General features: G+C 43.8%; 3 protein-coding genes across 7 annotated transcripts in view; 1 reads left to right on the top strand and 2 right to left on the bottom strand.

Annotated features, from left to right (window-relative positions):
- LOC122623060 overlaps window positions 1-7,404 on the bottom strand; it is a 40,265-nt gene extending 32,861 nt beyond the window's left edge. For 4 of the 5 annotated variants that reach the window (XM_043801971.1, XM_043801973.1, XM_043801974.1 and 1 more), the window contains exons 1-4: window positions 7,268-7,404; window positions 6,948-7,119; window positions 6,473-6,604; window positions 4,915-5,958 (exon numbers count right to left, since the gene is read on the bottom strand). The gene's annotated coding sequence lies outside the window, so the exon portion shown is untranslated. The remainder of the gene's footprint in view (window positions 1-4,914; window positions 5,959-6,472; window positions 6,605-6,947; window positions 7,120-7,267) is intronic. The other variant, XM_043801972.1, reaches the window with a different exon arrangement.
- Window positions 7,405-7,871: 467 nt separating this feature from the next.
- On the bottom strand, window positions 7,872-11,743 carry LOC122623061 (N-acetylneuraminate 9-O-acetyltransferase). Its single transcript, XM_043801976.1, has 3 exons — window positions 11,253-11,743; window positions 10,771-10,867; window positions 7,872-10,691 (listed from the first exon to the last, which is right to left on the bottom strand). Exons 1-3 carry the CDS (start codon window positions 11,518-11,520, stop codon window positions 8,459-8,461), a joined length of 2,598 nt encoding a protein of 865 aa, XP_043657911.1. The 5' UTR covers window positions 11,521-11,743; the 3' UTR covers window positions 7,872-8,458.
- Window positions 11,744-11,965: 222 nt separating this feature from the next.
- On the top strand, window positions 11,966-15,225 carry LOC122623526. The gene is made up of 3 exons (XM_043802732.1): window positions 11,966-12,180; window positions 12,234-14,453; window positions 14,514-15,225. The coding sequence occupies exons 1-3, from the start codon at window positions 12,063-12,065 to the stop codon at window positions 14,987-14,989; spliced, it is 2,814 nt and encodes a 937-aa protein (XP_043658667.1). The 5' UTR covers window positions 11,966-12,062; the 3' UTR covers window positions 14,990-15,225.
- The last annotated feature ends 188 nt before the right edge of the window (window positions 15,226-15,413 follow it).

Here is a 15,413-nt window from a genome sequence, read left to right as displayed (position 1 = left end):
GACATACGTACGTATGCATGTACATATGTAGATGCCAGGAGGCTCTTATCCAAAGGAGGGGATAATCTCTTTCGATCATTTCTTCAAAATCAATTATTACACCAAAATGCCAATTTGAAGATTCCCAGGCGCACACGACCGAACACGAGGAATAAAATAAAAATAAAAATAAGTAAATAAATAAATCCGAGTCAAAAATTCGCTTTTCGCGCTGTGATTGACAAACTGAATCCGCCTTTTTCGACGCTTGACTTGGCTGCATATGGATTGGCCTATTAGGCGGCAGGTGTGACTCAGGTGTGGGTTCTCGTGGTTCTCGGGGTTCTCGGTGTTCGCCGGGTGGCTGGTGGGTGGTTCTGGCATTTGGTATTTTGTTATTGTGGCCGGGACACGCACGCCAAGTCAAATTGGCTCATTTATCTTATTTCACTTTGCTCGACTACTCGAACGAAATGTTTTTCAGCAAGCGGTTTCGGTTGGTCGTTGGTTTTAATGACCTTGCACAGAGTGTCCTTATTTCGTGCAGACTGCAGACTGCGAACGAGATTTAAATATTTCTTAAACAAAATTATCGTACATTTCTAGCTTATCTATTTTCTTCCCAGGTAAAGCAATTGTGTAAAATTCCCTAGCGAATCGTAAACAGGTGGGCTCAAAACGATATTGGAATTTTCATTAGTCCTGCCTGCATTCTGGATTCGGAATTCATACGCACAGATTTGTACGACGATGTTTGTTTGTCTTGTAAATCGCACACTTGTTTATGGAGTAATACAGTGCGAAGCATAAATATTTATACGCACAGTCGGCGACAAGGACAACGACCAAATTTGACTGCCATTTGCACATTTTTCCAGGGGAGTGCGGCAGTTCGCAAAGTTTGCAGCTTATATTCGTGTGCGGTATATGATATAGAGACGATTTGAATGATTTTAAACGCATTAGCATATAAAACACATATGTTCCTCCCAACGGCTCCCATTTTTTTTGTACCAACACCCAACTTTTCGACATTTTACAGGGCCAAAAAGAAGCGTCAAGTTGAATGAATTTTCAAACGCAAGACAGATACGGAGTGAGGTGTAGTCACACATGTGCAAAAACAATACACTTTTTTGTGTAAATACACGAGGGAAAAAAAAGGAAATTTGAATTTTCATCATCTTAATGCCCTGTAAATGCTGTACGTCTTTGTTCTTTATATTCACATTATCATAACACGCTTTGTATTAAATAATTTGCATTAAAGTTACTAGTTAATCTGCGTGGATTCAAAAGGAAAACTGATACAATTCTTTACGTGTAAACGACTGAAAATTCAGCATGTCTCGCGTACTTTTTCATATGCGAATGTGAGCAATTTTTCATTTTGCCAGTGGGCGAAGACTTTTAATGCGATTGCACAGCTGCCACAAACAAAAAAAAAACAAAAAGAAAAACAGCAGTTTTTTGCCTGCCTTGGAACTCCTTTAAACTAGTTCTTAAAGTTTTCATTTCGGGCAGGCAATGCAGATGAGAAAAACTTAAGTCCGAGTTGTTTATTGACTCTATGACCGAATGAAATTTGAGTGCACGCTCTTTGTTGATTTTTCCCCCAAGCACTTTCAATGTGAATTGTAAATTTGTTGAATTGGCAGCGGGTTCCAGTTGCACACTTCTCCCATCCGAAATTCAACGTATCGAACGTGCAGTAAGTAAAGATAAAGGCATTATCGACTGAGCTGCGAATGAGTCACTTCCTAATATAAATATTTCCATAATCAGTTCAACCATTCAATTAGAATCCTTATCACGAACGATGGTCTCCTAATAAACTTCAATCAGATTGATCGTTTTATCGCCAAAAACGCCCCGAAAAAGGCAGGCAAACAACTGAACTGAAAGAGGCTTTCATGCTTTATGGCCATGTGATGTGTACATATCCGCGGAGCCCCCATTCTTCCACCCATTGTTTCCCGAACTTTGGCCAAGCCAATGCCGTGTTTTGTTGATTTTCTGTTTTCGGAAAAAATGTTAAGCCCCTTTTGTGGGTCAATCGGCGTAGGAAGATTCGGGGGAAAACTCGTTGCGGCATTCAGAAAGGAAGGAAATCCTGGGCAAGATTGTTGGGCATCTCAATTTCGCGGAATAGCGTATGAGGTGGAAATCCGTTTACCCAGATTTCTGGGGGATCCGGGCTCTTGCAGGAGGAAAGTGGCATTGATTGCTGAAAACTTCAAGAGGTTATTGCCTTTAACAAAGGTGCATGTATTTAACAAACACATCCTTCACTCAAATTGCAATAAGTGAATGGGGGCAACGAGTAAAGCGCTGCCACTTAAATCACATAACGATAAAAAGAGGAAATAGCGGGACGGAAACGGAAATGGAAATCGAGGGAAGGATAAAGGATAAAGCATTAAATGGGTAAAAGACAGGGAAAGTGAAAGCGGTAGTAGGTAGTAGGAGTAGGTAACTGGACATCAAATAAGCAAAACAAACAATCGGGTACTCCAGCTCCAAATAAACCAAAAATATATATGTATGTACATATATGCACACATATATAAACAGATATGCACATATATGAATACAAATAATAGGAAAAACAACGACGGCAACAACAACAAAAGGCCGCATCGTCGGCATTAACAACAGCTTTTAAATTTCAGTTATAAATAATGAAAAACCAACAAACAAACAGCAAACAAGCAAAATGGTTGGCGAACATAAAAAAAAAACCCCCCGTCAAACTGGGGTGAAAAAACCCAGAGTATAAACCGCATGCAACTGAAGTGAATATTGAAATTAAATTGGGAAATGGAATATGTATCGGAATAACCACAGCAAGAGTTACAATAAGAATATATGTGGCGATATTTCATAGAGCTAATGCCTCAGTGCCAATTGAAAACGAGATGAAATACTAAATTCCAGGTGAACAGCATGGCTAATATCTATCATATCTGATATCAGAATGGGAATATGTTTAGCGCCCCAAAATCAAGTTACATTTTCTACGACTTATTTACGGGACACGAAAAAGCGACGGGATTTCGAGATTGTTGTTAAAAATGCCCTAAGATCGTTAAAAGAAAGCATTTTAAGTGAATTCAATCTAAAAGCAGGCTCTGACATGTCAGCTTTGATTTTTATTACCAGCACCACTTCCTCTACATTTTTCTACATTTTTTACTTGTTTTATTCGCAATATCCTGCCCACTAAGGCCAGGACATCCGACTGCGAAATCGGCAGTGGAAGCGCAATGGAGGGAAATTCAATTACCAGGCCCAGCAGATTCGAACAGTCCCACTGTCCCATGTCCCACTGTCGGCCCCTCCACCTACCACCAGTTTTGCTCCTCTGCCATCAAAATATTTGTATATATTAGTGGGAGCAACAAAGAAAATATGTGGAGCAAAACGCCAAAGGACATGGCCGGCATTTTTGATTTTGTTTACATTTGGCATTTTTCATATTTCTGTCGGTTTTTCTTTTCCTTTTCCTTTTCACTTTTCATTTTTTTCGCCTTCCAGTTTTCCGGGGCAAACGACAACGAAGGAGAAAACAAAAGTGTAGCATACATTAGAGGGTCTGCAGTGCCAGGCTACCCAACAGGAAAACAGGAACAAAACTAAACACTTCAAAGCCTCAAACAGCGTCGCTAGTTACGCAGGTAATGTGTTTGCTAATTTTCGAATTGAAATCGTATATATACTATGTATAATTGGGGGAAAGTGATGTCAATGGAGATAGTATAAATTTCCCTCTATCTTGTAAATGTTTATTGCAACGTAACCTACATATGTTCTGGCAGAACAGAATGTTACAAACAAAATTCCCAGGCGAATAGCAACAATCAAATTCATATTATTCCGCCAGCGAAACGACGACGAAGGCAAAGGTTCCAAGTCCATGAAAAATCTACTCGTGAAAAACAAGAAGCAAGCGAAAAGGGCGCCAAGGAAAATAGGAAAAGGATGTGCACAAGGGGAGGCCACCAGGCAGATGGTACCCTCTTAGCAAATGCAAGGACACCGATGTCCTCGGGCCCTACCAAACTGTGTGTGCGCCGTGGCACCGGGAAAAACTACAGAAACTTAGCTTCTGAATCGCCTATCTATTATCGCCTATCGTATCAGTAACGTATGTTTGTCGACATTAAACCATACAATTTTGAAATTCACAAAAAAAAAGCGACCATATCTCAAGTAAAAGGCTCTCTATGAATTGGATGTGATATCATAGCAGACTGGGCTTTTCCCTCAGTGTACAGAAGTGAGATGGATGGGGCGCGAGTATGTGGGGAGAAAAGACCAAATTGTAGGCAAGTCGTGAGTCGTCTAAGCGTCTGTCTGGCACAATCAAAACAAGGAGCCGTCAACCGGGCCAACGCAATTCTAATTAACTGCCAGATACACAAGGACACTCGCACACCCCAGCATCTAAGCATCTAAGCAACCAAGGATGGTAAATGGAAGGTCTGCGTTTTTAATCCACAAATTAAATCGAAACCTCGAAACCTCGAAAGCTCGAAAATGTAGAAAACAAGACACCCAACTACTGGCGACGCTAAGTTGGCGATGGCTACGGCACTCTATTCTATTCTGCCAACGTCCTAAGCACTCGCCTCACTAATGCGCAGTAAAAGGCATTAAGAGGCCAGCATCCTCAAGTGTCCTTCTTGTTTTTCCCGCCCAACTGGCGGGAAGGCACATACCTTCCTTGGGTTCGCAACTTTTACTCATGTACTCATCAGTAATTGTAATCGCAATAGCATTTGTAATTGCAAATGACATAAGTAAGAGCTGCACAGCGATGATAATGATAATGATAACAACGATAACAACGAAAGCAACAACACACCAATGGCAGTGCCAACAACTTAAGGACAACAAAATTGAATTTCAGTCACTGGTCCCAAGGCTTCTCACCTGCGACTTTCCACGTCCTTAGATCACATGTCCTGGGTGGTTCTGCACACTCCTGATGAATATTTTTGGCTTCAGGTGCGCGCTCTGCTTACAAGTCATCTATGAAGCTACATCGGTTTGATTGCGAGATGCGATCGCAATTCGAATGTTCTCAATTTCGGAAATACAGTTTATATCATAGTTCGATGCAAGTATTGGTTCGATGCGGTATGGATTTGGGATTTTTGGAGGGTGTCTTGAAACCGATGTTTAAACAGTGGCTTGTAGCGTTGTCCTTTTTTTAAATTCAGTTGATTACTGCGATAATTCGGAAGCGCGCTTTGCCTTCTTTTTCAATCGAAGGAGTTCAATCAAATATCGGGTGATAAGCTTGATCTGATATCGATCACTATAGTAACGATCAAGTATGGGATGCATTTTTAAGCTCTTCTTGGTGTGTTCATTGATATCAATAGTGTTGTAATTAATAATATTCAGCGTACTTTCAATAGCTTTTCTCAAATGGGTTCGTTAAGACTATTCGATTATATTGATGTACTAAGCAACAGATCGTACAGAACTATATACTTGTGTGTACTTATACTTGTCTAAAGTGTTGATATTTTGACTTAGTTCATTATTGGTTTTCTAGTCTCAATCAAGTTGATTGCATACATGGGTTTATGTTTAATTAAACATTGATATATTTAAATGGTGAATAAGTTTTGCATCGTTCGATCTTTTGACACTCTTGATCGTAAAGATTTTGCAGACTTAGTTTAAGATATATTGATTTGAGATTAAATATGTGATTCACACCAAAACATTAATTACTTATATGGATTATATAATGTTTGCTACTGATGTGAAGTTCAGTTGATGGTAAATGATGGTAAACTCAAATTCAGATGTTTGTTTGATTTCAGAGTCCTCAATCCCTTGGTTTCCTTCTCAGATGTTTAGCACTGAATATAAATTCGACAACGATTTCCAAGATTTCCTTTCAATTCGGATGGTTTTCACTTTTAAATTTCGTAAGTACATATGTTTTAACTGATATGTTAACTGCAGCAACAGGAAAAAACAAGACAAAAATTTAAAAATTCAATAATTTTGATTAAATGAAAGCACTTTGAAAACACAAAACACTCGGCATAGGCACTGAAAACGCTTCCTTGGCACTTCAAACACGACAAAAAAATATTCAAAACTGTTCAGAAACCACAGCAGTGTAAGTTTTACATGCTCCTCTTCTGTTGGGCGCCAAATGCTTATTTTGAATTCTAATTTTGGGGGCAACTGCCGAAGGTGAACTGATTTTTTGGCGCCCAACCGATTTTTTGGCGCCCAATCGACTGGGTGGCGATGGGGCTGCTGTGGCTCTAAATGCTCCTGTCGCAATGCCAACGAACCGTTTCCAAACACTTTCGGCCGATGACTGGGAGCCGCCGCTGCTGAGCGAATGAATTTAAAGCATTTTCCTCGGCCCGGCGAGCTGTGCCTCGGAAAAGCCGAGTCCGGGCGGCTCGGAAAAGCTTGGCAGCTCCCACTCAAAAGCGTTTCTTTGCGGCTCACTGACCTGGTTCGCGGCCAAGAAAAGCGGTGGCTTCCATGGATCCGGATGTGGGGGTGGAAAAGCCACTTGTTGACGCCAACCGGAGCTTTGCAGCCATCAATCAAAGCCCAAAGCTGATCGCCGAGTGAGCTTTTACTAAATCAAAAGTATATAATATGATTTAGAATTTTAAAATAGCCACGTATGTTATGATATTTGAAATATCCTAAAATATCAAAAGGCTTTTTTATAAAAGTAACTAAAAGCGAAATCACAAATAAATTAATTACGAATTTTTTCCTTGACAATTTAAAGACTTTCAAGAAAAAATAAACTTCATTTAGAGGCCGAAAAACCCAATAGATTTCGTGCGGTTCGCCTGCCTTAAAACCATAAAACCGAAACATTTCCCAATTAAAGGGGACCAACTTCTGTTTGTGATGCGAATTAAGTTTTTCATTAACTGAGAGTGTGCCTACTTATGTATGCAAATATGTACCTTTGCAGGCGCGTGGAGCTGTCGCAGTTTCAATCCCAACTGCCCCTCATCCTCAGCCGCGTGCTTATCCACATCCTCACATCCCGAGGGGCACAACTCTTTTTACTTTAGCGAGGTGAATGAATGCTTTTGTGAATGGAAAGTATGTTCTGCCACCATCCGCGCTTTCACACTGAGAAAAATGTTAGGAACACAAATGAAATAATTCGAAATAATAAATGAAAATCTTTGCATTCACAATAGGTGGCCTATGACCGTGCAACTTAGCTGCCCTCAGTCTTTGAACTACGTCCACAGTGATAGAAGAGAAGAGCTCTTACCGGCAGATAGTTTTTCTCGGTGCAGTTCGGACTTAGTTGCAGCTTGTTTGCAGCATGTCAATTAGCACAATCCCTGCCCCGCGTAACGCCAGCACTCCAACTTCCACGTGCCCGCATTGGAGGATGCCCAGTTCAGTGGCCGCCAGTCCCAAGTTGCATATTTCTCGAAAAGTGTGATAAATTTTCCGGCCAATGGCTTCCGACCGGCGGCATACAGTGGCATACAGTGTGTCAAATAAGTGTATATCCATTGCTTTATTCTCTTGCTTTATACATACATTTGGTTTGCCGCTGCTTGTGTTTGAATGAGTGTGTTTGGTTAGGTGAGTTGTTAAGTAAGTTGTGCAAAATTTAATTAAAGCTATGTTAACCCTAGGTTGTATACGTAGGCGCAAATTATTTCGATACACATATACTACATATATGTACGCATATATATATCATGTTTTTATATATATAGTTCACTATGTGTCTCTGTAGTGCGTTTCAGAACTATAAGAATACTGTGCAGTTTAGGTAAAGCCATATATTCTGTAATTTGCTGATGTTTCGTGGGAATAAAAAACGCTAGCTAGCGACTTAACTTATAAAACAAATATACAAATAGTTTTTGGGAGCTTTAATCTAGAAAATGAAATTGCATTAAGCTACTTAAGTTACGTGTAAGTTCAATAATAATTTCAACAACTTAAATAAAGTGGCGCTTGCACACTAGCAAATGGCCAAATCGATTAAGTAAAGTTTAACATCCCATTTCGAGACATGACCACAATTTTCTTCTTATAGCTATGACACGCACTTTATAAACTAGGGTGGATCGTTTGGTAAATATGCAAAATTAAATATACTTTAACTGAAAGTTATCTGATCCCGACTATAATCGAATAAACATAATGAACTAACATTAACAAATTAAATTATTGTCTTGTCTGAATCTGGCAAAAATGCCAAATCCCGGTTTTCTTAAGGAAACTGAAAACAAATTTTTGACCTATGGCCTTAGAGTTAAGTATCTTTTAGAAAGTATTGAGATATTGCAGAAGGATTTTAAGGTCATAAGCTAAGATACAAAACCGTTCCACCCTGAAGTTAAACACTTAAGTTCGCTCTTTTTTTTTGACGAAGGGATGCTATCTATCGAATACTTTGGGTCAATACCTGGGCGGCAATTGGATTGCGAATCGCTCAGGATCAGAACATGCCATCCGATCGGGCGACGGGTATGAGCACGATGAGGAAGATGACGAAGTTTCGCATGACCAGACGCCAGTCGCTGGGCACCGCGTACGGCAGCAGGATTTGGGTGAGGCGATGTACCTCGTGCGAGGCGCACACAAAGATGAACGATGTAATGATCATGTTGAGCGTGGGGAAACCGGGCAACAGCACCAGAACTCCATGCCGATCGGCGGCCAGCCAAATGTGATACTGGCAGACGAACAGCTCCAGCGAGATGCGGCCAAACCAGGCGAAGAATGCCGAGTATCGCGTACGTAGGATACCCGAGATGTTCCTGAGGACCACATAGCCCACAATCGGGATGAACAGGATATACGAATGGATCTCCTCGCAGTTCTGAACGTTGCGGCAAAGGAACGTGAACGAAGTGTACACCCCGACACCCAGCAGTGCCAGCAATGTGACGGATATTGATGTCCTCCGTGAAAACAGATTCCCATGGTTGTTGTCATCGAACACATTGTACTTTTGGGCAATGTGAAAGCAGGCGGCATAAATCATGCCAAAGGCCACCGTATACCGGTCCAGTTTCCACTGATGCCACCACTCGTGCAGGTCATCGTCAGTGGTCACAAACAGCGCCTTCCACGGTCGCGTCACGAAGATCCGTTCGAAGAATACCTCCGACATGAAGAGCACCGTGATGCCGCCGAGGCAACCAATGCACTTGCACACCAAATACAGATAGTGCAGCGGATTAGCGTCCACAGAGGCGGACGAAATTCGTGGCGGCAGGGCCAGCACAAAGTAGACGATGCACAGCCAGAAGGATAGTAGTGGCACAAAGTAGTAGAACTGATACGGCCGGTTCATGCAGAAACACAGCAGTACACTGAGAAAGTTTGCCCGGAACATGGCCTGGAAAAAGCGCACGAATAGGGAGCCACTGCCACCCGTCTGCCACATGTGCGTGAAGTGCGTGTATCCGGTAAGGAAGAAGTATCCTGAGATCAACAGCTTGATGTGCATGTGAATGGGCAGCACGCGCTGTGCCCCGGTCATGTAATATATAAGCACCACCAGCAGTATCCAGCCACGCAGTTCATCCGTTTGATCGCGATTGAGCACCTTAGTGAACCGCGAATCCTCCGTAAAAAACAGTCCGAGGGCGAAGACATAGCCCACTGGTATCCAGAAGCTAAACTCAGAGTAGTATTTGTTCTCCTTCATAAAGAAGTTTGTGCGATCGCAGAGGTAGAAATAGGCCAAAATTAGGCCCAGCAATGATAGCGCCACCATGGGAGTGCCATAGTCGGTTATCAGAGCGGATAAGGCATTACTCGGTGATCCTCCGCCTGCTCTTCCGCCTTCGTGGGATTGCTGCTGCTGCTGCTGCTGCAAAGGCACATACAAAGTCTGGCCCCGCAGATGAAGCAACCATCTGCGCAGACACATGCCACACACTAGCGTCATGCAGACGCCAAAAAAGGCGTATGCCACTATTTGCAGCGTGGTGTATGGCTCAGAGCTGCTGCAGCAGGTGCCATCATTGTAGTTCATGTAGTCATTGCAGTACATGTTCCACAGCAGCTGAACCTCCAGTCGCTGGCCATGGGCGCACAGTTGATGACCATCGACGGCGTTGTCCAGCAAACCATTGGCTATGTGCCAGGCGGATTCCCAAACACTGGCCTCCGTGTAGCGGAAAACACCCCTGGCCACATGGTTTAAACGATCGATGTGCTCGTTCTGGAGCAGCTTCCAGTGCGGAGGCAGTTTCTCCTCGTCCACGCGGTCTGCTAACTTCCAGAGAACCCGCGACGTTTGCGCCACCAGGCGATGAAACGGAGCCACCAGCAGGGTGAGATTGGCGGCATATTGCCGCAGCACATCGTCTGTGGTGTTGCCGGCGAGCAAACCAGTATAGGTGAAGCCCACAACGTACACGGAGGACAGCTGCTTCTCGGCTTCCAAACGGTACAGTTGCTCCACAAGCAACGGACTCACCTCCTCCGCCCGAATGTACTGGGCCAGCATATGCAGCTTTTTGTCCTCGAAACGGGCTGAGCCATCAGTCACAGAGGCGTTATTGTCCTCCTCGTCGGCCACCTCATCCGCGGCCAATGGCAGGCGCAGTTGCTCCACAAATCTTTTGTAGAGCAGCCGGATACTATCGTCGCCAATGAACACAAAGTTGTTCTTGTTGTCGAAGAAGGCGAGGTAACGCAAACAGCGCCTTGTGTCACTGTAAATAATGAGAATTTGGGTTTGGGTGAGTCATTAATGGGAGCTTATCTTGCGGGGAATGTGCGTTGATTACTCACGTGAGGGAGTACTTGTGCACCATGCAACCGTACGGCTGCCACTCGTTGTCGCCCTTGAATCGGCCCTTGGACAGCAGCCACTGGCAGGAGTCACTGCCTGCGGGAGAAGAAAACAAAACAAATCAATATCAATAATAAGTTTGATTGTCAACCAACATCGCAAGTATGAACTTTACATGGGATTTGAAGAAACAATAACTGCAAAATATGGCAACTGATCCTAAAACTCGACATGATTTCCTTTATTCAAATAAACTTTATAGCTCAAGTGTTCCTTTAAAGCTTTTTTTTACTAATTTAAATGTATTAAAATGAAGAAGATTGTAAGTATATATTAAAATCTTGTCGAGACCTTAAGGAGAATATACACATGACTATTGGAATACGTTTGTGTGCTTAAAATGGGTATGCTTTTTGAGTCCACATACATTATAAATGTTATAGTATATAGATCTTTAAAGATCTTGTAACCGTGAACCCACCGTAATTCCAGTTAAGCAGGCCGTGATAGACGATGAAGCCGAGGACCAGAAGCAGAGCCACCTTCTTGGCATTGGTGGCGTTTAGTTGCTCCATGAATATATCCGCTCTGGTGGGCATACGCTGTCCTCCGGCGGCGCCTCCAATGCAGATGCCGCCTAGTTCGGGACTTGGGGATCCATTTGTCGACGTCCCAGAGGTTCCGGGTGTACCTGCTCCTACGCCTCCTCCACTTCCACCATTTCCACCGCGCAGTTCGCGTAGCTCCATAATTTATGAGCTGTCTGCCGCCGCTTCTCCTCCTCCTCCACACGGTCTTTGTCGGAAAGTGTGGCCTATATTGTAGATAATTTGGCCTATTGCATGGGCATGGTTTAACCCAGTTTCGCTTGTTCCTTGGACAGCGACTCCTCCTTTTGCCTGCTGTTTCGCTTTTGCTTTGCTTTTATTTTACTTTACTTTAGCTTTTGCTTCGCCGGCCGATAGGCAACCGCGTCTATCGCCCGCCACCCCCGCCGCAAGACTATCGATACCGAACAGCTGATGTTTGAATTGGCGGCAAACGGCTAAGATCATTAATAACATTAATAATCAAAAATTGTATAAATAAAGTTTAAGCATCAAATCATAGCGTACAATGAACAAGTCGGTTTATTATCCACAGACATTTTCAAAAATTCTTAGCACGGAAGCTTATCGATTCTCACCGGCTAGCTATCGATTTTCGATAGTCACTTGATGACAAGACGCACATTAATTGAATTCGTTTTCGGAACAATTTTGACAAAACTACGAAAATCCGGGCCAGCACCATGATAACTGAGAAGGAGCACCCGCTGGACAATTGCCAGTTGTTTGTCCAGCTGAGGAAGTTCTTTCACGACTACGCCCAGAACGCCAAGAGCCTGAAAAACATAATTTACTGGAGTGGTAAGTGGAGTGCCAGAAGTTAGTGCCAAAATATGAACTTTATTTGTACTCAGGAAACGAAGAGTACATTAAGAAGATCTGCGACGAAGTGATGGGCCTACTATTGGAGCACGACCTGATCCTCCAGGTGCCACATGCCAAGCACTCCGATCAGGTTGCACGACCAAATGGTCCAGCTGCTATGAACCACTTGCGTGGACTACTGGTGTACCTGGTGCTGAATACCGCCAACGAACAGATCTTGGGCGAATCCCAGTGGAGCGCCCATGTCATCCATTTGTGCAACCAGCTGCCAGCTATTCCACAGTTCATAACCATTGCGATAGCCCTTATTTGCGGTGTCCAGCAGCCGCTGGAGGAGTTCCTTGCTTGTGGACCCCGCTGGCTCACCTTCCAGTATTTTGAGGCATTCAATGAGGTTCTGTCGCACATTCATCCGGATTACTTGGATGCGCTACCACCATTCTTTTCCGCCTTGAAGGCAGCCGGTCGCGCAATTATCAATCACAATTTGCCCGAAGAAAATAAGCGACTGTTACGTCAAATGGCCAGCATGCTGCAGCGTCATCTCTTGGACTCTGACGGGCGTCTCAAGACGCTGCCGCGTGCATCCAATCGCAGGATTTACCTGGCTAAGGTTATGGAGCAACTGCTGGAAGTCCTTATGGATACTCTTAATGATCCCCAGAAGCGCGGGAAGCCGAAGTGCTTTGCCATCTACAGCCAGATGAGCGTGGACATTAGTGCCAGCTACTCAAACGATCCCATAACTGATCTGCGACTCTTCGCCCTAATACTGCTAGACGCTCTGCAGCGTATTTTTCAGCTTATCAGCGTCGACACATTTATGCACTGGCTTGAGATGCCATCACAGCGTTTGTTGTATAGCTACCAGGAGCTAATCTGCAGCCAGGCAGCAGAATTGCTAAAACTTGTCCAATCGGATGAGGAGCTCAGGCAGCATTCGGTCTGTGCGCAGATGAAAAGCTTTGCGGAGGCAGCAAAAACATTGGAGCAACGCATTGCTGAGCTAACAATCGGCGAATTGTTGGCCTTTCTCGATGGCGATCTGGGCGATCAGGTCACCAATGAGCAGGCGCTCGCTGGTCTGGACAATCTTTTTAGCCGCTTCATAGCCTTTGGCAACGACGAGTGCCTGGAAACTATGGCAAATCACTTAAATTTGCTCACCAAGAAGCATGCCCAGATGATACTCAGTTACTTGGGTCAGGTGGTGCTGTCGAAAATGGTGCCCGAGGACGAGGGCATATCCATTACGGAAATAAAGCAGGAGGACGATGAAATGAACGAACAGGAGGAGACCACGTCCTACGAAGCGGACGAAGAGGAAGGTCTGCTAAACATGGTACTGCGTCCCCTATTTATGCAATTAAATGTTACGGATAAGATCGAAGTACTGCTATTGCGCGATGAGCAAAACGTTACCCAAGGTTTTAACTTTGAGGCACCCGATCACCAGGAGCGTCGCATACGCTTCTTTAATCGTTTGGATATGAACAAGAGCTTCCCGATAGACGAATTTCTTGGACTTTGCTATGAGAACGCAAAACAGACTTGGGTTGATTTCTCCCGCTTGGCCGTAACGCATACTCGCTTCATGCAGCTGTTCTGGCGCTTGGCTGCTCAGTTTTGCCCCAAGCTTGCAGCCTTTCATATTTCCGCTTGTGCCGAGGAGTTCTTGCTGGACGAGCAACTGCTGCAAAAGCCGAATGCCTTGCGGTTCCTACTCTACTTATATGGCCACCGACAGATCCTCAACGGCTTGTACATATCACCGCGGCAAATGCGCGTTTGCTTGAAAGACGGAACCTGTCCCTACGGAGAGGAGCAGCTCCAGCAGACGCAAAATAAGTTCCTAGAGGCCTGTGCCAAAGGTTTGGCTAAGTTTACAAAGTCCATGGATTTCCCCAGCCTGCAGATAATCTTTCGAGTGCTCCTGCAGATTACTGTGAGCGAGAAGCAGCTAAACTTTCAAGGCAACCGACAATTAAGTTCACTCAAAAAGGAGCACCCGAAATCGGAGGCCGGAGACGATGCAGACGAGGTCAAGATGGCCAAGCACTACATATTTATGCATGCCTGTTTGCCAGAGTGGCGTTTGAAACACTGGCCGCTCATCTCGCAGGTTATGAAGACCATTGATGCCTTACGCTGGGACTTGGCCACCTTTGAAGAGGTCCGCGTGAATACTTTAGAATTGGCTGTGCGGTATTGGGGCCTCGGTATGTCCCATCTGACATTCCTTGGCGAGGGTAGGCGTTCTGGTAGATATAAATCCAAGTCGTAGCCTACTAATTGTTGCTCTTTCACAGAATTCCGCCAGAGAGTCTTGAATCTAGTGAGCAAATTGACGCACAAGGACTTTTGGATCGTCCACCTTACTGAAGATAGCTTCAATAACAACCGCTGTTTTGTCAGATTGCTGACTCAGTCCACTGCATCGGAGGCTACCATACTCTTTACCAAGGTCCTGACTAACCGCACCGATTGCGCTCTTGTGGGAGAACTAAGCGATGCGGTGGTGAAGGCGAACAGCGACTCCGCTTTCAGGGCCTTCAAATTCCTTTTTCGACAATATTTGATCGCCTTCCGGAACCACACCAGAATCAATAAGACGTTCGCGAAGCGCCAGCATTGGGATCATTTGATGGCCGTTGCGGCCAAAGCTCCATTCTGCATTCGCAGCGAGATTATGGAGCAATCTAGTCAAGCGTTTGGTGTGCGATTCGACATAGATCTCCAGGAACAGCAGGGAGCCAAGTGTTTGGGCGATAAGGAGATGACTTAAGGTAGTCATATTCTTAACCCAAATCGAAACGCCGTCGCTTGTTTAACATGTAAAAGAATTTTGTGAAAGGATTGAATGTATAATCTTACATTCGTGATTCTTGAACACCGTAATAATTTGTTATCAAATTATTTTACAACTTTGTATGTCCTTTAAAAGGACGACTTTATGTACATAACATATGTAATAATACAACAAAAATTTGTTGTCCATTAAATAAATGCTTTGACAGCACAGCGAAATGCCTTAGATTACATTTTTTATAGTTTTGCATGTTATATTTTCGACCGAATAGAATCAAAGCCTTCGATATAATATACATTTATCGATTTCAAGCTCAAGTGGCGCATGCGAATCGCATTATTTTAAAAACTTGTTGGATAAGGCTTAAATTAGTATAGGTTTTGGTGCATTAAGTTCAGAA

Source organism: Drosophila teissieri, chromosome X (assembly GCF_016746235.2).
Source record: "Drosophila teissieri strain GT53w chromosome X, Prin_Dtei_1.1, whole genome shotgun sequence".
NCBI lineage: Eukaryota > Metazoa > Arthropoda > Insecta > Diptera > Drosophilidae > Drosophila > Drosophila teissieri.
The sequence above is the reverse complement of the archived record's forward strand: the minus strand, read 5'-3'. Positions and strand labels throughout refer to the sequence as shown.

Excerpts from the sequence above, each read along its gene's own strand:
- LOC122623061 (XM_043801976.1), bottom strand. The coding sequence starts at position 11,520 with ATGGAGCTACGCGAACTGCGCGGTGGAAATGGTGGAAGTGGAGGAGGC. Across the intron at positions 10,868-11,252 it reads CCTGCTTAACTGGAATTACG|GCAGTGACTCCTGCCAGTGG; the intron begins GTGGGTTCACGG and ends CTTCTCCCGCAG. Across the intron at positions 10,692-10,770 it reads GTGCACAAGTACTCCCTCAC|TGACACAAGGCGCTGTTTGC; the intron begins GTGAGTAATCAA and ends CATTATTTACAG.
- LOC122623526 (XM_043802732.1), top strand. The coding sequence starts at position 12,063 with ATGATAACTGAGAAGGAGCACCCGCTGGACAATTGCCAGTTGTTTGTC. Across the intron at positions 12,181-12,233 it reads AAACATAATTTACTGGAGTG|GAAACGAAGAGTACATTAAG; the intron begins GTAAGTGGAGTG and ends ATTTGTACTCAG. Across the intron at positions 14,454-14,513 it reads TCTGACATTCCTTGGCGAGG|AATTCCGCCAGAGAGTCTTG; the intron begins GTAGGCGTTCTG and ends GCTCTTTCACAG.